This window comes from Anneissia japonica, unplaced genomic scaffold, assembly GCF_011630105.1.
Source record: "Anneissia japonica isolate Jap-2015-1 unplaced genomic scaffold, ASM1163010v1 scaffold1951_len603592_cov169, whole genome shotgun sequence".
NCBI classification, from domain to species: domain Eukaryota; kingdom Metazoa; phylum Echinodermata; class Crinoidea; order Comatulida; family Comatulidae; genus Anneissia; species Anneissia japonica.
This window is the reverse complement of record NW_022741522.1, coordinates 297,487-320,490: the sequence shown is the minus strand read 5'-3', so window position 1 is coordinate 320,490 and position 23,004 is coordinate 297,487. Positions and strand designations below refer to the sequence as shown.

Sequence of the window (23,004 nt, the reverse complement as noted above, 5' to 3'; positions counted from 1 at the left end):
GACATAAGTAGATTGATTGTACGAAAATAATTGAGGCTTCCCTGTTATATGTTGGATGAAGTCTATTTTTTTTTTTTTTTTTGGTAAATTGCAAAAAATAAACAAAAAACAAAGATAGTACTGTCACTTTTCCTAACCAAACATCGGCGGGAACCACACCGGGTCTAGAAATCATGTTTAAAATACAGAAATATCTTTACAAAACTAAAACATTTTAACAAATATATCTTAAATTCCTGTGCTTTTATTACTTTTTAAATGTAAAAATAGTACTAACTTGTTATTCGCGCATTTTTTAATGCCAAAATCTGTCTAAAAGCATATGGCATTAAATTTTTGTAACAAGTAACCTATTTTCAAGTTCGTATAGGCCATTATATGAATTAATATAATACATTGTATTAATAATTTTATGGGAAACATAAGCTGATGCTTATTTTAAAGGCAAGTTAAGTTAATAATCCATTTGGATCCAATCTGAGATAAAAGGGTTTCTGTGCATGCATTTTGTGTATATATATTTTTTTTAATAAATAAGTTGCAATACCGCCCTCAATTGGATACAGAGCAGACCAAATACCGATAGAGGGGAGTGTTCATGTTTCAATTCTTTGCGAGATGTCGGGGACGTCGTTGACGTATGTCGTCGTCTGTGTGGTAGAGTTATTGTGCACCGTCTGCTAACTGTTTCGGCCTGCTGCTGAACCAAGTCATTTTGGGGCTTGGGCCTAAGTTTTAAGGGTTGCTACATATATTTTGAACTAACTTGACTGTTATTGGTATGAAACCTAGGTAAAATATGTATTTGTTTGACTATACTGCGTTGTGGAGTAGCTTTGGCGTAAGGCTTAGGCTAAATTATTGGACAGGTAGTAATTTTCCATCATTCTGAAGTAAGGCCATTTAAATTTCCAAGCCGAGGCTAGGCCTAGCCTATCTAGGGCCTAGGGTACATTTTCATTGTTTACGTCCTTAGAATCTTAGCCTAGGCCTAGGTCCAGTCGCCAAAATTACCTAGACCCTAGGACTGGTAAACCTGCCAGGCCTACTAAACGGCCTAGGCGATATTATTTTGCATAAATGGTATTGAACTTACTTGAAGTGCTGCTCCTTCCATTAGGACTAGTAGGCATAGGCCTATCTTGGACCTGGTTGGGGCAGCTTTTTGGGTGATAAAGGCTTTTTTGCCCTTGGTGATCCAATGATGATTTGATTTGCTGATTTGAAGGGTGTGTATTGTGAACACTTCAATTAAATCTGCTCTTCTTCGTTGATCATACACAAGCCCGTAGCCAGGATTTTGGTAGGGGGGTTCTTTTTGATACTGAAAGGGCACTTGCGAGCACCACTTGCAGGGGCCAGGGGGCCGCCAAGGGCCCCTGGATGTCCAGGGCCAAAACCCTGGTGGGGGTCCAGCATTCGAAGCATTTACAGGTGTTATTTAATTGATTTGAGAGGCCATACATTTAAAAAAAGTATATATTAAAGAGGTAATATTTGGAGTTGGGAAAAACAAAAGCAAAAAAAAACTACTACTTTAATACTACAGTATTGGTAATTTAACAACAGTAGCATGATACAAACTCCAAAGAATCCAGTATGGTTTATTCTTTATTTTTTATTTATATAGCACTTTGGAAGTTGTATTACATATACACATATACATACATACATATATACATATACATACATACATATATACATATACATACATACATATATACATATATACATACACAGGTGAAACTATCCCCTGCCGGACACCATCCCGGTATTTCTGAGTCAAGGTTTTGGGGCCTGAATTTTTTATGTTACTAGGTAGGCATAACCATCAGGTATTAAAATAGGACTTTTAATGATGAGGTAGGTCTAAAGTGTAGGCTAGCCAGCCTTTTTTGAAAGGGCACTTCATGAAAAGGGGGTTCGTTCGAACCCAACGAACCCCCCTGGCTACGGGCTTGATACAGGCTGTGTTCTCAAACGCCTGTTAACGGTTAGCAGGATCCGGTAACCGTTAGCTGCTGTGCGTCCATACGAGAAAATCCTGATCCGGATGCCAAAAATATGATGATCGAATCACTGGCCAATAAAAAACTGGAAATTGTAAACACGTACGTGTGATTGGTTGATGCTCAACCTGCTAACCGATAGCGCTTGCTAACCGTTAGCGGTATCCGGATACCGATTGGGCAGGTGCTAACGGTTAGCTCCCGATCCAGATACTAGGGCTCTCGTAAGAACCAGGCTCTAGGGTAATTAGGTTTAATTATTGTTATTCTTGTTTCATACGGTATATCTGTTAAATTTAATATTATTATTAATAATATTGTACTATATTTACTCAAAAGATGTATGAAAAGCATTTGTAATGTATTGTATGTTTTCAGTCAACTCGATTCATTGAGTAACCTAAGCCTATTATACTTTAAGGACGTATTCCTAGTATTAAATCGCCTAAATGCTGAATAATTGACTTAAAAGTATTAAAAGACTTCCAGAATTTAACATAGGCCTATGTATTATACTGTATCCATTTCTTTTTACATATGAATATCATACTGTACATAACAAATTCAATGGGTTTTTTAGTTTGTTTGTGCAGTAGTCACTTCACACAGTAACCTTTGGCCTAATTATTTACCCATAATTAACAACTCCATGGTCAATAGTGTAACATCCACTCTGTGAAAAAAATCAGCCTAAAAAGTTGGCATCATTTTTGGGCTGATTCATAAATTAGGTTTTTTTGGCAATTGTTTAATAATTGGTATTTCTTACAGACTTGGTGGCCTTGGGAATTAAGTGTATGGTTAGTGGATGAATACCTTTCATATGCGTGAAAGTTTCCTGCATGTGTACACGCACCAAGTCAGACTATCGTGGACGTGCAGAGGTGAAACACGAATTGAAGTTACGCTTTCTCTGTCATGATGACCTAGATGAAGTGAAAAAGTTATGTTCTGCTTGGTTTCCTGTGGAGTGAGTGACATCATCATTTTATCATTTTAGCGTTGGTTCATGCACATTCACTTTTCAGCTTTTAATTTACATCCTAAACTATCTTGCATATCCCTCTGTATAAGCAGCGTTTTTAATTGAGAATATTTGTTATTCAGTGTGTTCAATTTTTTTATGCAGTGCAGATCATAGTGGCCTTTTTTATCCTCTTAGAGGTAGCCAATCAGAATTAGAGAAAAGTAATTAGATATTAACTTAGCCTGAAATTGATGTTGGTTAAATCTCCTTTTTTATACCTCCATAATTAGACAGATGCCTACCTGGTACAGTACATTTAAATATATTAAAAACTGCCATTATTAAAACAGTTATGTTATTTAATGTCATGTTTTTTAAATATTTTTTTTTCCTCTTTTGTAGATATCCAGATGCTTGGTATAAAGACATTACAAGTGATAAGAGATTCTTCTCACTAGCGGCTGTTCTAGAGAATAGGATTGTCGGTTTGATTGTGGCTGAAGTTAAGACCAGAGCTAGATGTCACCGAGAAGTAAGTTCTTAAACCATACCATCTATGCCTGAGCTTATGGTACACATTTGCATTAGCGTTAGCTAATATGTGTATACAGAAAACAATGTGTTTACTACAGTATTACTGCACTCATGTTTTAGCTAGAAGTCTGAAAAATAAGGTGACCCAAATATGCACAGTGTTTTGACCTTCTTAATTACACTGTGTAAACAATCAATGACAGTTAAGTGATAAAAAGATGTATTACACACATTCACACAGCAAGGTTCCGCCAGCCTTGTTCCGATGGTGTAAGATACACCGGTGTTAATGTAGTTATCGAACAAGCGGTTGTTATGAGGCTGACACTGACCCTATGAACGGGGTCACCTGATAGAAAGCAAGCGCTTTACTCTGCAAGCCAACACCGACAAATGACTGGATTGGCAAGTCTCTCATACGATAAAACTTTCTGTTAATTGACTTGACACATGTTGATTGCAATAATATCTGTAGCTTGACCACGGTCTCGTTTTCGAAGCAATTCTACTAGGCTTAGTTGGTTCATAATATCAACCAAAGCATCTTTAAAATTACCTTTTTGAGTTGTTTTAACTTCATAATTGTCAAAAGTAATCCAAATAAAACATTACAGGACAAATTTATATTATTACCATTCGTTGTAAACTTCATATAAATTTTCAAGTCTTTTTTTGGAAAATCTGCAAAATACCTTGGTAGTTCAGTTCGTTCGCACCTAGCCTAATTGGGCCTCGTCTACCTTTAGCAAATTCTTTATATTCTTCAAATCTATCAAATGTTACATTAAACTAAAGCTAAATCATATTTACATTTGATAAAAGCAACATTTATTGATTGAAGGTACGTGGTTTTCGTACCAATATTCGGTGTGGATTCTCGAAGATGGGCGTGGCCTACCCTTCGTCTCAGTGCCACGCCCACTGGCTTCCATTTTGGACTTCCTATTTCGTTTTTCTGGCTAAACCCATGGTCATCATCATCATCAATATCATCTGTCATCATCTGTATTGTCTTCATCATTATCATCGTTATACTGTAGTATATATATTCATGGTAATTGGAACACACCAAAAATTGGCAAAAATTGGAAAAACAGAGTTAAATTTGAAAATTGAAGGTACACGCTTAAAAAGAGTTCATCAATGTAAACATTTAGGTATTGTAATTGATGAGCATCTTTCATGGACAAAACAAATTGAACATGTTAAAAATAAAATATTACCAGGCCTTTTTTATCTTAAGTTATCTAGTGAAATTGTTCCAAAATCCATTCAATGCACACTTTACAAAACTATTACTGCCCCACACTTCCAGTATTGTAATGTTGTCTGGGGAAGGTGTAATAGTACTTATATAAAAAGCTACAGGTTTTACAAAATAGAGCTGCCAAAATTATTACAAAGATGTCCAGTTATGATTCAAGCTCTGCAGCTCTCAAAAGATTAAACTGGAACAGGCTTGATACAAACCAGTTTCACAACGAAGCTATTACAATATACAAGATTATGAATAATATAAGCCCACAATATCTTATTAACAGATTCAGTTCTAAAGAAAACCCACATAATACCAGATCTAAAGACAAACTTTATCTATGCAAACCTCGAACTGAATACAAAAAGAAAAGTTTCACCTATCATGGATCAAAATTATGGAATTCATTATCAGAAGAAGCAAAAAATGCTAAAGATTTAAAGAGTTTTAAAAATATTGTGTCAAGCCTGACCAGTTTTTGAAACCGCAGATTTTATTATTTCAAATTTGAAATTGTTTAAAAGTAGTATTTAGTTCCTAATTTTTACAGTTGGTAGGTTTTTACTTTTCCATGTTTGTTTTCCCTTTCTTTTATCATATCAGTAGTTAAATACACGGCCTCTTGGAAGACCAACCTTTGTAAAAAGATTGAAATGAGTATCCGTAGATAAATAAAGTTATTATTATTATTATATAATATTTACTTAATTTTCCCCTTAATCCAATTCTATTATTTCTTTTTTCAATTCAATTTTATTCAGTATTTGATTAAAATTATCAGGTACAACTGTAAGTTATTATAATAATATTGGAATATAAAAAATAAAAAAAAAATCAGTGAACATTGACCAGCATTATTTACTGTTTTATTAGATAATGAACTTTGCTGAACAATGAACCAGATACAATATTAGATAACAAAGATATTAAACTTGAGATAAGCCATCAGTGAGTGATATGTAATGAGTATAATTACATTGTGAAAAATGGATATGGAAGAGGAAATTCAATGCAATTTAAATTTGAATAACTCAGTAATAACAATGAATTTTGTGAAATTATGCAAAATTTCCTGTTCTTCTAGGATGTGAATATATTATCAGCCACGTTCCCAAGTTCAACTCAAGTGACCTATATTTTAAGCCTTGGTGTTGTTAAAGAATACCGTCGACGAGGTATAGGTAAGTGCACCGATACAATTAAGGTAATAATTAACTAACTTTCAGTGATGATTTTATTAATTATACAAATAACCTGTATACACACCACATACATACCTCAACATTTTGCAAGCTTATGCTAAAATAGATGCTTATTTGCACGTATGGTTGGGAGAAGCATATGCCAATAAAGGAGCAGCCTGGCTTACCTCAGTGATAGGGCTGCACCTTTATGATAACAAAGTATTAAAATGCTAAACATCTTGCAACATATTAATCTATTATTGCTTTTTTTAAAACTTGATACAGCCTCTGCGTTACTCTCAAACCTTCTGACACATCTGGGAACGAGTGAACGATCTAACGTGAAAGCGACCTACCTGCATGTTCTTGCTTCAAACACAACAGCCATTCGCTTTTACGAGCGCCACAACTTCCGACGCCATGAGTACCTTCCAAACTACTATGCTATCAAAGGCCACGCTAAGGATGGGTTCTCGTATGTATTGTACATTAACGGAGGACAACCACCGTGGAGTTTTATATATCCTTTGGTTTATTTATGCACACTCTTTATAGCAGTCACATCCGTTTAATATAATAGTATATATATATATATATATATATGGAATTATTGAATCAAAAAAACTAGGGAACACCTCAGATTCTTTGAGGAGAACTTCATATGTTTCTGTTAGTAATTAAGCCTACCAGGTCTCCAGTAGACATTCCCGTTAAGCCCCGCCTCTTTCCTAAGCTGACACAAAATGACAGTATTAAAACATATGTGGCAAAGACAAGCCAATCCAGTCACTCATCGCAAAAATCGATGTTTAGTTATTAATACAGTGTTGAACAGTAAATTGAGAGCTATAAAAATGGTAAAAGAATCATTTAAATCTGACATTTTATTATGAAGTTTAATACCGGAGTTTAAACATACAGCTGTTTAAAGAACAGTATTTGAGAAATCAGCCTTCAAAGTTTACGATTTTGGGCATTTCTTAGGCAAAAACCATCACCAAATCATTAAAAATTGTTGTTTTTAATATTGAAAATTGGGGAAATAATGGCATAGCATGATGTATACATATCTAAAGGTTACTTTAGTGCAATAAAATAGATTTCGAAAATTGTGACAATTCAATATGCTTTGGCCATCATTTCTAAAATAGGATTTGCGACAAGTGACTGGTTTGGCGTGTCTCTGCTGCATATGCAAGCATGTGTGTTTGTGGAAAAACATACGTTTGCTTATTAGGCACGTGTGCATTTCTGGCCCTTTGCTGATTGGTCTGTGGTTACGTTTGATTGACCCTCCTAGGTCTATTATTCTCATGGATGGATGAAGACAAAGTTATAGTACCGTTGGTTTATTTTAGCCTAACATAAAAACTGTATACTATATATCCTTGAATAGTATTGCTTATTATAGCTGTAGAACGGTTTTATCTATGATAAACCAAACTCAGTGGATGGAAACTACTGTCTACTCCAATGAGCTCGGTTTATTGTCAATAAAATAGTACTACAGCTGTATTCTATACTCTTACCAAACCTACAGTTTAGATCAAAATAATTCATTATTTTAAAAAATCAGATCACCCTTTAGGCTTTCCATTACAAATGATAAATTTTTCTTGAATGCTTTTCTCTCCACAGAAATTAATACTACGGTAAGAGTGTAGTCAAGTGATGAATTACACACATTAGAGGATGCAAATACAGGCAGTAATAATACTAATATTGGACCTGTTTTAATGTTACACATATTCTTCCTTAGCTCTCTGCACAGATTATATGAAGCAGTTTGGCTCATATTTATCTAGGATTCAACCTTGCACCCTCCCGCAGGCTGTCGCTAGACACACTCGGAACTTCTTTACGAGTCGCCGAAGCTGGTTGCCGAGCTTGCCCAGCGTAAACCTACCAAACATGAACTTGCCAAACGTGAACATTTTGACTAGAATACGGGGACAGAGCGGCTCATCTGCGCCGTCGTCGTCAGTGCAATCTCCGTCCATGCAAGTTGTACCGTCATCAGAGGTCGCAGTTGCAAGCCTGCCTTCATCAACTGTATCTCCATCATCTGGACGTTTTACATCCAATCAAGTTCATCCGTTATCAACTCAACAGTGACACAGCAGTATAACCAATTTCTTTTTAAATTTTTGGCGATATTACTCTTTCTCGTTGGAACATGGATTATCAGTAAATGCTGTCTTTAAATAAGAGCTGTTAGATTCAACTCATACTGTACTTGCAGTAGGTAACATTATTGCAGTTTAAGTAACATAATTTTGCAACTCAGGTATTTTCTAGAGATTTTCGTAGCTCATGCTTCCTCAGATGGTACACCACAGGCTAAATGTGGCTCTCAATTGATTTTAAGCTGGGCTGCCAATTATTTAAGCATCCAGAAAAAAAAATTCCTCCAACAAAAATTAGCCTTTAGATGTAAATTAAGACTTCTATATAATGTTTTTGGCTTATATATTAATATATTTTGAACAATTTCAAAAAATAAATTTCCTCCAACAAAAATTAGTCTTTGGATGTAAATTACGACTGCTTTATAATGTTTTTGGCTTATATTAATATATTTTGAACAATTTGATAACAATTTTAAAATAAGCGTAAGCCTTTGATCACCTCATATTTTTTTGCCAATATCCGGCAATGTAGTTTTTGAAAATTTCCCATGTTGCAACCTCCAGCTGCATTTTTATAGTTGTGGCCAATTTTAAGAATGTAGGCAACTCTAAAATTGTAAAAATGTTTTTTTCGAAGCAGTGTTTTTTCTGACGGAATGGTTGGCTTATTCCCTGACGGGTGTTCAGGGTTCACTTCCCTTCCCCTACCACCACTTGACACCACCCCTAGCTGGCTTTGCCACTGGTATTAAATATATTAATACTGTCACAATATTTAAGCTTGTATAGAATTTATGTATGATACATTATACTTTAGTTCTAATTTTACCAAAAATTTAAAATCTATGTGAATTTTTTCACATTAATCCAGTATTTAACATCTAACCTATTATATTATTTGCTTGTAACGTAGTACCTACTGTGAAGCTATCCTTAGTAATAGTGCCATTGGCGTGATCTTCACGGGTGCAAAACAGGGTTCGACTTCTCCATCGTCAAGTGGGGAATATGTAATAGAAAGTGTCAGGTTATGGCTTGTAAGAAAGTATGTAGCTGTCTTACAAGAAAGAAACAGTAGCTGATGGAACATACAGTACCAAAAAGAGATAGGATAGCAAATGTGGCAAAGGCAAGCCAAACCAGTCACTCGTCGCAAAAATCGATTTTGAGTTATTAATACAGTGTTAGAGAGTAAAATAATAGCTATAAAATGGTAAAAAAATAATTCAAATCGGACATTTCCTTTAATGAAGTTAAAAGCGTTTAATCACACAGCTGTTTAAAGAACAATATATGAGAAATCAGCCTTCAAAGTTTATGATTTCAGGCATTTCTCATGCAGAAACTATCTTTAAATCCTTAAAAAGTGTTGTTTTAACATTGAAAATTGGGAAAATAACAGCATAGAATGATGTATAGATATATAAAGGTTAGTTTAGTGCAATAAAATAGATTTTTTAAAATTTGACATTTCAGCGTGTTTTGGCCATTTTCTCTGTAACACGATTTGCGACGAGTGACTGGTTTGGCTTGTCTTTGCCACAAATGTTCTGATTGTTGGGTTTTCCTTGAAACGAAAGCCAATCGCGAAAGATTACTACCATAAACTAGAGTGTGTCCTTCGAAAGAAATAATATACATGTAAAAGTCGTTTGTATAATACGTGTGCTGTATCTATATAACAACACATGTTTGAATTTCGAACTCTATTCAGAATTCCAATTCTAATAGGGCGCCTCCTAGCTCGTGGTAATACTGTGTTTTTTGTTTCATTGCATGCATGCAAAATACGGATAGTCAAACCTCTTGCTATTCTATTCTCTTTGACTAGGTGGTTATTTTTACAATGTTATTTTAGAGTAATGATATATTGATTGTGTCCATATTTATTTGAGGTGGTTTCAGACATTTAATAAATGATTTAGTATGGCGTGTGAATTCAATCTTTTATATGTGCTAGTGAAAATATTGTCGGAGATATTTTGTATTAATTCATGATTGTCAATTTAGGCTATGCAACCTAAGATGTCAAGGCATGAGCCCATGTAAGGCATACATCTCTTCACACTACCCAAGGCCCAGTGGTGTTGTGTGTAATAATCATTTGGTTAAGATAATAATAATAAACCTTAGCTAATTACAAAAGCTCTGTTCAAATTTCTGAAAGTCGTTCACATACAATTGTACCTATTTTATTTGACAAATCAGTAATCCTAAGTTGGAAGAAACCACTTCTAGAAATATCTAGTTTTGTTAGCAAGAGATAATTGTTAATACAATTGTAAAAACATGCAAATTTGAATTTGCGGGAGACAGATTAGTTTCCAGCAAGAATTGCGCTTTCTCGCAGAAGTGTGAGATGCCATCCCAATTTCAGGGAGTCTGATGTTTCACAAATGAATTTCCAATATATGGGTGTGAAATGATGTCATCATGACCATGTGTGCATGTGGTATGACATCATGATGCCCATATATGGGTACTTTTGTCACATATAGTGTGGACAAAGCTATTGGAAGACCTGTATTCAACATGTGTGGCAAGAAAAGCCAAATCAGTCGCTCATTGCAAATCCTGTTTCAGAGATAATGGCCAAAACATACTGGAATTTCAACATTTTTTTAATCTATTTTATTGCACTAAACTAATCTTTATAGATTTAAGCCTGGAAATGCCTGAAATCATAAACTTTGAAGGCTGATTTCTCAAATATTGTTCTTTAAACAGCTGTATGTTTAAACTCCTGTAACTTCATAATGAAATGTCAGATTTAAATGATTCTTTTACAAATTTTATATCTCTCATTTTACTCTTTAATACTATATTAATACTAAAAATTGATTTTTGCGACGAGTGACTGGTTTGGCTTGTCTTTGCCGCATGTACTTTTCTCCATATATGGCTTTGCAAATCATATGAAAATACAAACATACCTTGAAGATATTTAGGCTAGGAGATGAGGTTTTCCATATATATAATATTCTCATCATACAGGATAAGACCAAAGACCATGACTAATAGGAAAATCTATCAACACCTCTCTAATCCAGAACTCAATGCTATATTTTGTATTCTGAATTGTATGTCATAAAATGCCAGTAATTAAAAGGTCTAGGATGGAAAATATTATATTAAGTGAATATTAAGTATTCAAAGGTTTTGTGATGTAGGACCTGGGGTGAAACTAGGGATTTTGGCACTCGCGGCAAGAATGGCGATAGTGCACCTTTCCTGCTCAGGTGCCCGGGACATGTGCCCTGTTCTTCACTCCTGTAGTTACACCTCTATGTAGGCCATAGTGACTGATTTATTAGTACATTGTAATTTGCAGTTGTACTACATTTTCATTATTTATCATTGTTTACTTGTATAATTATGCTAAATCAAAAGCATTGTCTTTGTTTTTGGCTGGGCCTCAAACTTTAAGATTGTTTAATCCATAAATGAAAGTATTTCTACTTTGTAAAATGGCAATATTTGATAAACTGAATCCAAGTACAGTATAGGAAAGGTCATTTAGATCTTTGTATAAATACAAAATCAAAAAGGTGCTTCATTTTCAAATGAGGTCTATGTGAAAACTTTCATCAGACCGGTGAGTTCTGTACTTAATCCTATATGCAAAACAAATTCAGAGTTTATTGGCATTTTATTGAAAATAGATCCCATATTCAAAAAAAAATATATTTAAAAATTACCCTGAATATAAGTGTGACATTTCAGCAGTTGTTTATCTCATACAGTATATGATGGAATATGGGTGAAAGAACACCTTTTGATCGAATTTCAAAATGGAGAAAGAAATTCCGTCATATACAGTGTAATATCTAGTCAGTCACAAATTCTATTTAATAATCAAAATGTAAATATATATTTTTTGTTTTCCATTAACAATTATTGAGGCTGTTTAAAGCCCTGTCAGGACTATCAAATGATAAAAAAAAACGTTGTATGCCCATATATAGTCATGATGTGCCTATATATGGTCATGATGTGATGTCATCATATCCATATTTAGGCATGTCATATATTTTTGTCAAATAAAATATGATAGTGTGGACAGGCCATACGAATATCCCAAGTTTTGGTATCCGTGTGAACAGGGCCCTAATTGCCAGATTGCATTGTGCAATTCCATGCTAATACATTCAAGCGTTTGTTTATTATTACTATGAAAAACAAAGTTTTAATTAAAGGCAAAAAAATTAAGATTTCCTTACCCATTTCGGAATTTATTAATTACAATGTTACGATCAAAATCAAATGTTTTATGGCATGATTAAAACTTTGTTACCTAGTAAAATATCCTGGGGAATATTCCAGTGGCGGATCCAGGAATTTCGTAATGGAGGTGACCAAGGGAAGTAAAGGATCCACCCACCTCAACTCCACCATGGTTGGGGCTGAGATAAGAAATTTTATTATTATGGCACATCTAGATAGCCAGAAATTTTTAATAAAATTTTTTTTTCTCCATTATTTTTTTAAAAATTTAGTGGTACTGGGTCGGCTTCCCCCTCCCCGAATCTGCCACTGTATTCTATTGTTTTTTTATTATCTTATCTTGTATAGATATAAATGACTTACCTGCAGAAGGCAAGTCTGTATTGTACAGTTGTTTTTAGATTAAAAAATGCAATAAATTCATTGTTGATAATACAATTGTTGATACAAAGCCTTCATTTATTGGTATGTTTTCATTAGTGTGAGGGTTACTTTTGTGGATCATGTTATTAAAATATGTACAGTATAAGCCTACAACCTTTTGTGTACAGTAGAATACGGTATATATAGCGATCCATATAGGTGATACAGTACATAAATATGGTCTTATGATTATTGTTGTTAATATTATTTTCATTACCATTATTGAAAGAATAATATAGTGTTTTTTTTTTAATGTATGAAAAATTGAATTTAATAAGCTTCTAATATGTATGCATCTTATAGAAAATATATTTTTTGTATTTTGTTTTCTTCACAAATCGCAGATTTTGAAATAAACCACAACTCTTCAGTAAAGGTTGAAGGACTAGTGCCAAGATTTTCTCGGAAGTGATATTTTAAATTCAGGGATTGATATAGAATGCCTTATTGTTTATGCAACCACACTATCCTCAGTCATATGCATAGCAAGTTTTTCAAAACTATTTTTAATGATTATTTAAGGGTTATAATGAAATTGAAAACTTGTGTTGGCTTCAACATCTGTGTTGATAACTTGCAATGAACTTCAAATTTATCTCCTTTCTAGTCTTCATTCCATTGTTTAGATGAGACACTTTTTACACCTTGTTTCATGAACTTGTTTCTTGTCTTTTTAAATATCGTCAGGGGATCGGACCACTATTACCATGGATGAAATCTCCTATTCTTTGTCAGCCTCTTTTAAACCAAGTCTTCATCCCAGGAGTATAAGTGGTTATCGGCATTATGCTGGGAAGCTTATCAGACGTGCGTTAGAGGACAACCTCCAACGGCATTATACAGCTGGTCCAAATGGCCTCCAGCCTGGCTCCAGCTTCTGACTTTTTCCGACTTCCACATTAACAAGACTACATTTTGTAAATAAATTTTCAAAAATCTAACTTTATTGGATTCAATTTTTGAAAACAATGATGAAAGAATGGCATAATTGTGGAATCAAAAAAATTACCACGACTGCGTGAAACATCTGCCCAATAAACACTACTTTAAAGTTCTATGCATTTCAACTAGCAGATCAAAAGGTTAGCATTTTAAGTATACATATTTTTAATTATATGATGTTCTTTGTTCAGATTTTTATCATTAAAAAAACTTTTTAAAATATATATAATTCTTCATGAGAGCCATCGCCAAACCATGTATGTGTTGATGTGATTTTCTTATAACCATCAGCTGCTGTTGGCCTACATGGTCTTTAGCCTCAAAACTGTTGTTGGCCTTTTTAAGATGTTCTTACTGTCTGCTACTACACATACATATGATTAGCCGTAAACACTTGGTGTGTTTATAGACATTACTGGGTTTATCATCAATTTTCTCAACATAATGTTCTTTCACCAACTGCTCCTTCAGGTTCCTGCATCTGGTTCCTTAGCATACTTGATTCCAGCAAAGCATCGACTGTACAAATCCTTTTCTGTAAAACCTGTGTCTAGATTATCAAGTCCCTGAATGCCAGACGCAAGCAAAACAACAAAGAGTGAGTTGTCAGGAACTGCAGCATAGATGTCACTGACCCGCCTATCAACGTTAGCCAAAGTTGACTGAAAAGGAACAGGCAACAATATTTTTATTACTATGTCCACCCAATAATAATGTTCAATGTATCTTTTAATACTTTTTTTATGTAGTATTTTTTCACTAGTTTTTTGTATCTTATAACGTGCAATTTTCCAGATCTATTTTGTTTGATGTGATGTTAATTGTCCAAGAGTGATGTAGATAGAGGTGATTGACACTTGTTTATCCCTTGCTTTTCTGTCTTTTCAATCTGTTACTTTTACTCATTGTTTGTGCAGTGATGAAGCTTAATAAGTATAAAAATTCAAAGTGTAAATAAGTTCATGAACTTACGAATTCACTACAAAAAGTTTGACACAAAACAGAATAAAATGTTTACCTCAATGGTATGCTGTTCGTGAGTGATTCCATCCATAAGTGTTTTGAATGAGTGAAGATGTCCGCAGATAAGATCATACTTATCTCTCACAACTTGCTTCATTCTCTTTGTAGTCTGTAATAAATAGGTAATTATTAGTTGCAGTTGACCATGGCATTACAAGAGAAACCAGCCAAGAATCATAATTATCATTTAGTGAGTAAACATAAGTAAAATTATTTAATATTCTGGGGAGTTTTTTTTCAATAGGGGAACCAACCTAGTAAAAACACATCTCCTTTGTGGAAACCTATGACATATTAAAATGACATAACAAGGGGGAGGGATTTAGGGATTGGCTGAACCCCCACTTTTTTAATCAGTTTATTATTATGGGCCTTTGCAAGCATAAGCACCAACAGTAAATGTCTAGGGGGATTAATTCTATATTGCCCATATATGGGTATGATATGACATCATCACTTCAGATGATATATGGGCAAATCATAGATATTTGACCCTAATATGCAAATTTTTTCAGACCTCAGCATCTGTCATGGCTGTAATACAGTTAACCGGATCTTTGCTGAACTTCTTCAGATTACTAGGAACATCAATAAGAACGGAACTCTTACTTTCAGTAGCAACTCTCTGGAATATACTGGAAAAAAAAACCAGAAAAACAAAAATCATACACAGGACACTTGAATTTTCCAACAACAAATACTGTAAAAGTGATCTACCTCATAATTATATTATTAATGTTGGTCAGGTTCACACTAGAGCCCTAGTTTCTAGATCAGAGCTAACTATCAGCACCCATGTGAGAACGCCTGATCCGTTACCAGGAATCGGTTAGCAAGTTGAGCGCATTTCTATCATTAACCAATCACATGTACGCCTTTCCAAAATTCCAGGTTTCTATTGGCCAGTGATTTAATCATCATCATCATCTTGATATCTGGATCAGGGATTTTCTTGTGTGAACGCACGGGTAAGCGCAGTTGTTTGTAATCTGGATCCTACTAACCGTTAATAGCTGCCGTGTATGAATACAGCCTATGAAAGTGGTCTACCTCATAATTTATGAGGTATATCTCTTAATAATAGATTTTTTATTAAAAATTTTGATAACATTTTTGAGGGTTGCCTAATTGTTCTGGCAGACTGTTTGTTAATATACCTTTCTATTGGCAGCACTCGACTCTTCTTGTAACTGAAGTCTTCTAGTTTGCTGCCTTTCTTAAGTTTCAGTAGAAAAAGTTCCATTGATGCTTGGGCGTCTTCCGTGGAATCATGCCCACTTTTGCTACACTGGATATCACGTCTGCAAAATGATAACATTTCTTATTAAGAGTATCAGCCTGAACACATTTTCTAAATTTTAATTAACATTCTGAATCTTTTTGAATACATACATAATCATAATCCTACAATGTAGGAGCGGTTGGCGCACCGGTTGTGGCTTGGACTCCCAACCTTGAGGTCGGGAGTTCGGAACTCTGGCTGTGCAAATCGCTTGTGTCCTTGGGCAAGGCACTTTATCTACGGTTGCCTCTCTCCACCCAGGAGTACAAGTGGGTACCTGGTAGGTTCCAACACAACCTGCGCTGATTACTAGCTGCAATATTATGGAATGATAATGTAATTTCATTTTACTAATTTAATTTGGTGTTCAATGTGTTCCATATGTGTTTGATCCAATGACCGGGGTAGTAATGTGAAGCGCTTAGAGGCCTTGTAAAGTCATGAAGCGCTATATAAGAACGACATATTATTATTATAATCACTGAAAGTAAAATAAGTATGTTTGTGTTTTTTTTTTTAATAGGATTGTAAATCAGGCTATGTTTACAACACGTGCAGTACAGTACATAGAAGAGCTGAGTAATCCATCACTGTACTGCCCATAATGCTTGTGCTCGATGCTGACTGGTTTTTCGTTCAAGATTAATAGAGAGTTTGTATTTCAAAGGTTCACAACTGGAACACTTTACTGGTAGGCGGGACTTTTTTTATTCAAGCCAATTTTATGGCACTAGCAGCATACGAATGCCTAATCATGCAGTATTATGACACAAGTATTTGCTGGAAGAGAGTGTTGTATAAGGCACATACTATTATGTTTATTCAAGAACAGATGAAAAAGTATTTACAATAAGGATGACTCACTTGAGGTAGTGTTTGGTAAGAATTTTAAGTCCGACTCGGTACTTGTTCGTAAATAGATCACTGGTATCGATGCAATGTGGGTGATACATCTAGAAAGTATTATACAAAAACAAAATGTGACAATATCCCAGTACAGTTGTCAGCAACGTATACTGCAAGAGCAGTTTCCAATAATCAATAAACTGATGAATGATACTCAATATTTCTAATTTAATACAGTATTTAAAAATTTAATTATTAATAAAAGCATTTGACAGACTCTAAACTGCTGTGCATAAGTATACTGAAAGACAAGCTACATAAACAACAGCTTATCCGAGAAGACTTCATCAATCGCCAAAACCATAGGTAAGCGTACCATTCGAACCAGCGCCAATATTAGGACAGTAGGTTTCGGCACCCCTGTCTTAACTGCTGGGCCATTCGACTTCAGATTGACATACAAGACTTACAGCATGTGACCTGGCCTTCAACACAGACTTGTGAAGTTAAGACTATGAAATGGCTAAATTGTGATTCTAGAAAGCCAAAATTATGTTTGAATACCTTGAGGGCCATTAAATCTCCATTGAGGGACTGGCCTACCAAGATGGCATCCGGTGGTATAAGTTTGAGCAGTTTTTTTTGTACATCCTCCAGCCTGGTTGTCACCGGATTAAGCAATTCTTTTGTTATGCCACTGTACCTATGAGTTTAATTATAATATCATATTCATTCAGATCAAATGGAATAAAAACTCTTCAGCTCTATTCACGCTATTAAAAAAAAAACTGTTGTATGCCCAAATATAGGCATGGTGTGCCTATATATGGCCAATGATGCGATGTCATCATGACGTATTTAGGCATGCCTCATGTTTTGTCTAACAAAATTTGATAGTGTGGACAAGTTATTTCAAGGTGTTACATTTGGGCCAGGGACGAGTATGTTCGTAGCCATACACTATTCTTTTGTACTGTATATATTTTGATACTTTTATCAATAATCCATCATTTATATTCAATCATTAATGAACACATTTTAAAAACATACAACAGAATTGAGTTTTATTTTTAATGGATTTCAAAAGAGTATGTAACATAATCATTCCTGTAACTCACATTTCCCCTCCTACCCCTTTTTCCTCCCCTCCCCCAAGACTACAAAATACAATGATTGCTTACATTTTGAGTTCACTCTTCTGTCTTCTAAAAAAGTACATACACAGGTAGCATTATTTACCCTACCATAAGTTTTTTTACTCACACACAATACTTTGCCCTATGACTTACTTTGTACAGTAGTCTACGATCTTGTTGTATGGCTTAACGAGTGTGTCATACAGCACTTCCAATTTTTCATTAACAACAGATACCCTTGTTAACTCCTGTCCATTATGGGTCATTGACTGCAAAAGGAAAGAACAAAACCATTTAAAAAATTATTTTATATTTGTTAGGTTCACGGGCGTTCTTAAGCACCAATCCTTACTCTGCCAACACCAGAAAATCATCCAGATCAAAAAAAAAAAAACAAATGATTTACCATTTCGCAGTCGATAGCAATCAAGGGACTGGCATCACTGATGGTGTCTGCGTGTTTCGTTGATATGAAGCCTGGTCTGTCAGGTGTAGGGTAACCATGCCATCGCATCTCCTCCTCCGTTAAAACATAATCGCTTCTTGTCGGTTTAGTATCTTCCTCATCACTCGCATCATCTGTGTAAAATTGAGAAAGAAAATTTAGCAGAAGTATTATTTGAAATACAAAGTATAAGGTAATCTTTAAGCCAGGGTGGGCATAAAAATCAGTTGGAGGGCCTAAGTGAATTTTTGATTTAACACCAAGGGCCTCACCCAAACTTTGATGTTTTTCAGTGAGCTTCCAAAAACCTTAAAAACACTACTTTCACACCACTTTATTTTCAGTTTCAATGATATTTTTTACACATGATCAGTGTCGGGCCGTAAAAAAACAAGGTGTTTTCTAGTCAATGTTGCTCGGTAGGCCGCACACATAGGGTTTTTAATTACTTTTCGCGGGCCGCAGAAAAACCGCACTTTGCCCACCTGTGCTTTAAGCTCTGTCCGCAGTATCAAATTCTCTTTGATAAAACATTGCTTTATGCCCTTATATAGTCATGATGTGCCTATATATGGTCATGATATGATGTCATCATGACCATATTTAGGCATGTCACATGTTTTTGTCAAATAAATTCTGGACAGAATCAAATGATAAACTGATTGGCATTGCTAAAATTTCTTGTTGATATTTCACACTTACCACTTTCATTATGTGTGGGCAAATCAGGTTCTTTTTCTAGTAATTCTGCAAATATGTAAATAAAATAATTAATACAAGTGAAATAAGATAACTTACACTTAAAATTGCACACCTACTTTAATAATTTATACAAAAATTTACTGTATTGAGGGGCATGGTTCAAATAATAGCCCCAGGTGATCTGAAGGCTGTACTATGTCTTGGACAAACTCAAGGGACATTGTACCGCCCAAGGGTTATAATTTGAACTATGACCCGATTAAAATCCCAGTAATCATTTGTTTTTATATACCACTACAAAGATTGTTGGCATTGTAGGAGGTCACGGCTGGAACTATTACCCGGCTTTTAACCAACCAAATGCCAGGAATATATTTAGTCGGTATATAAATATAAATATAACATTACTGCATGACGCAAGTTCATCACTTTGTCAAACATATTTAGTTTATAATTCACAAAAAATAAAATGTTTACTTACTTGACATATATAATTCTTTCTTATAGCGTTTCGCTCTCCATTTTGTAAAGAGAAACCCACGATAAACAGATCTATCACTATTGTCAACTGGATGAACTTTTACAGACTAACAATAAAATAACCATAAAAATAATATTAGACATTTCAAGTATGTTTCCGTCTGTATGATAATTGCTATGTAATCCATGCCCAATGCGGAAGAAAGTGTGTGTGTAAGTTTTTGATTTTTGCTTACTTCTGATCACCCCTGCCTATATTTGGATATAGTGAACAGATTGTCTATTTTATTACTTATATTTACAATTGAATAATTATAATATACTGCCTTCTGTGGTCACTGTAATATTCTTTTTTTTTATTATTATTACTGTTTGTTATTACCTTTATTAATGTTAATGTTGATTTTGTTGTTGTTATTGCTAACATTTTTATTATTATTATTATTATTATTATTATTATTTATATTACATCATTGCAGTGTTACATGTTTTGCTTATGGGGGAATCAGTCAGAAAAAACAATTTAGGGTATTTGATCCTCCATCCTGTTGTTTCATTCTCCCTTTCTTACCACTATTGTCTTTTTTTTTTCTGGAAATTCTTTTTTTTTCTTTTCTGGTAATTTTTTTTCATATTTGTTTACCAAGAAATGAATTTTTTGTTAACTGTCTTTGTTCAAAAGGAAAATAATCTTTGATTTGATTTGATATTACATTTGGTGCTACAGGAGCTGTTTGAGCAAAATAATTTTTGTGAAAATATTAAATCACATATATACTGTAGATGGCTGTTGATGGACCACAAACTAAAATGGCGCCACAATACTCATTGTATTACTCACAAGATTAAAAAGCTGTTGCATATTTGTAAAGCAGTGGCTGTACTGCGTAAACCACCTCTCGTTAATACCACTCACTATTACCACAGCAACTTTACATACTTTTGCAACACGTAACAGTTTACACCATCTGTAAAGAGGGAAAACAACAGAAAATATATCATAAAACAAATAAACTGAGAACAAATCAAACAAATTGTGAATGTACTTTTTGAAAAATTTCCAAGAATAATAATCCTAATTACCTTAAAATACAATAAAATTAAAATCAAAGTATCTCAGGGTTGTAGCGGAAGAAAACTAACTGTGGGTGGTAGACATATAAGTGTGGGTGTCTAAATGAATAGAGTGTATTTTAAGGATGGGCAAGGGGGTTAATAAGGGTGGGTGGAGTGCCAGGAAATTAGCTTTAGACCGTGGTGCAAAACTTCAAGGATATGGGTGGCCCAGCCCACCTCTGCCCACCACAATTACATGTATTGTATTTGATATCCTTACTTGGGCTGTGCGCTTGATATAGCTCCTATGCAGGCAAACTGGACCAAGTCTTGGACATCACTCATGTTCACTGCAATTTGATCACTCTGATTCAGGAATATCTTTGGTCTTTGCTTTAAAATAATAAAAACATACGGTAAAAACATATTATTACATTAACCAATGCAGTGAAAACAGTGGTCTTTGTAAAGTACTTAAAGATATTTTCCCTTGAAAATGAAAAAAAAAAAATTATAAAAAATAATTTTGAAATTAACTTTATCATTTAAGGCACCATGTCCACGAGGTCGACCACCACTACACTAAAAACCAAATTCAAGAAGATGCCCAACTCCCTCTCCCTCCCTGAAGCAGAAGAAATGGCAAAAAAAAAATGTGAATGAAGGTGGAAACCAGGAAGGCTAGGGAACCTCATGTTCTACGCCATTAAGTCAAGTAAAATTATGCAGTAACATACAAATCATTAACCTGAGCATAGAAATTACTGAATTTAAAAAATCTGTACCCAGATTTTTATAATTATAATAAAAGTAATGAAACGCTTCCAGTGACTGGAAGTGTTTAGTATCATTTTTCGCTGTAAAATGATGTGTCAACATTTTTTAAATACACCAATTTTTATGTTCAAGTTGATAATTTAATTTTACGTTTACTTCAAAATAAGAAAGTTAATTTCAAAACTTTTTTTTTTGTGATTTTTTTTGTGGGTTTTGCATGGAGCAATACATCTTTAAATAAAGATGAGATTTTTTTTAGTTGAACTTTACCATGCTTTTCTTAATTCTTTCAATGTTCTGCTTTTTAGTCTTCGATTTTTCACTTTCTTCTTTTACAAGGTGTTCAACATTTTCAATAGCATCAATACTATCTAACTTCTTGTATGTTTCATGCTTAGTCTTCACTTTGTCTTTTTTCTTTTTCTTCTTTGGTGGTTCATGTGATAGCAACTTCTGCAGGGAACCTTTCTGATAAACTTTCTCCTCAGTCTGCAACAACTCCTATAATAGAGATAGAGTTTTTTTTATAAATATAAGTCGACAGGATGCTAAGCATCGTCTGTGTGTTTCTGCCTCCAAAATGACCACATGTCACCATTCTAGAATTTATCTGACCAGTATCACATCACTCACTCACTTACTTACATGAACAACTGAAATACTACCCTACTTTCAAGAATCAAAAAAAGATTAGGCAAGTTATGTGACAAACATGGGATTAATTTAGATATGGTTATGCATTATAATGTATATAAGAAGTCTTGGTTATACTCATTTTTGCATTACAGGTATTAAAGAAAAATATTCTATATTACAAATGTTTCATGCATATATTTTTAATCTCAACACCACCTAATTATTATAGGCTTAGGCCCTATAGATTTTTTAATCAAAATTTAGTACATAATAAAAGGTTTTGAAAATATGTAATATTTTTGCTTTGTTTATAATTTATATATCTATTCCACTGCTTAAGTCCTGGTTGCAGCGTACATCATTGAAACTCCTGCTGTGCACAATCATTTTTCTCACAACGGTGAACAAAATTTTGGGGCCTAATAATGACTGAGAAACCCAAAATACTATTTTTTTCTCAGGTTTTCATGTTGTTGGAATGTTGTTCTTTTACGTTTTAGTAAAAGTATTCTGAAGTTATTGTGGATTTGGAATAGCCATTTTGGAAATTAAAATGCAGCTTTTGTAAAGTTTAGCACTCTAGCATTCTTGATCACTTCCTCATATTTATTATTTACACACACAAGTAGGACTGCAGTCCTCCTAGCTGCCTGATCCTATCATTAACTTACTTACCTGGCCTAGCTAGCCACCTACTAAAACAGGCCTAGTGTTTTCAATTTTAAGGGCATACACAGTGGAAGACTAATGGAAATGTATTATGAATAAAATGGACTTACCCTTGCAGCTTCATCTCCAAGAGACCGTTTTTTACCCATGTTATACAGTTTTTTAAGACCAAACTCCTATGATGGTTTGTCGGTTTGTCCACGCGTGTACGTTGTGTTGGTGGTGGGTCGGTCGAGAATCCCTGCCTGTTAGACGTGGGTGTACAGCAGTTGTTGATCCTATAAA

General features: G+C 34.3%; 2 protein-coding genes across 2 annotated transcripts; one reads left to right on the top strand and one right to left on the bottom strand.

Moving 5' to 3' along the window:
- Nucleotides 1–596: 596 nt before the first annotated feature.
- Nucleotides 597–9,166, top strand: LOC117118715 (N-alpha-acetyltransferase 60-like). The gene is made up of 6 exons (XM_033263386.1): nucleotides 597–792; nucleotides 2,781–2,979; nucleotides 3,379–3,508; nucleotides 5,850–5,946; nucleotides 6,235–6,469; nucleotides 7,719–9,166. The coding sequence occupies exons 2-6, from the start codon at nucleotides 2,852–2,854 to the stop codon at nucleotides 8,062–8,064; spliced, it is 936 nt and encodes a 311-aa protein (XP_033119277.1). The 5' UTR covers nucleotides 597–792; nucleotides 2,781–2,851; the 3' UTR covers nucleotides 8,065–9,166.
- Nucleotides 9,167–13,643: 4,477 nt separating this feature from the next.
- On the bottom strand, nucleotides 13,644–22,982 carry LOC117118713 (RNA exonuclease 5-like). The gene is made up of 14 exons (XM_033263380.1): nucleotides 22,830–22,982; nucleotides 21,685–21,915; nucleotides 20,918–21,030; nucleotides 20,423–20,549; nucleotides 19,583–19,688; nucleotides 19,102–19,146; nucleotides 18,361–18,533; nucleotides 18,108–18,223; nucleotides 17,383–17,521; nucleotides 16,837–16,925; nucleotides 15,848–15,991; nucleotides 15,208–15,325; nucleotides 14,686–14,799; nucleotides 13,644–14,329 (listed from the first exon to the last, which is right to left on the bottom strand). Exons 1-14 carry the CDS (start codon nucleotides 22,866–22,868, stop codon nucleotides 14,135–14,137), a joined length of 1,749 nt encoding a protein of 582 aa, XP_033119271.1. The 5' UTR covers nucleotides 22,869–22,982; the 3' UTR covers nucleotides 13,644–14,134.
- Between the last annotated feature and the right edge of the window lie 22 nt (nucleotides 22,983–23,004).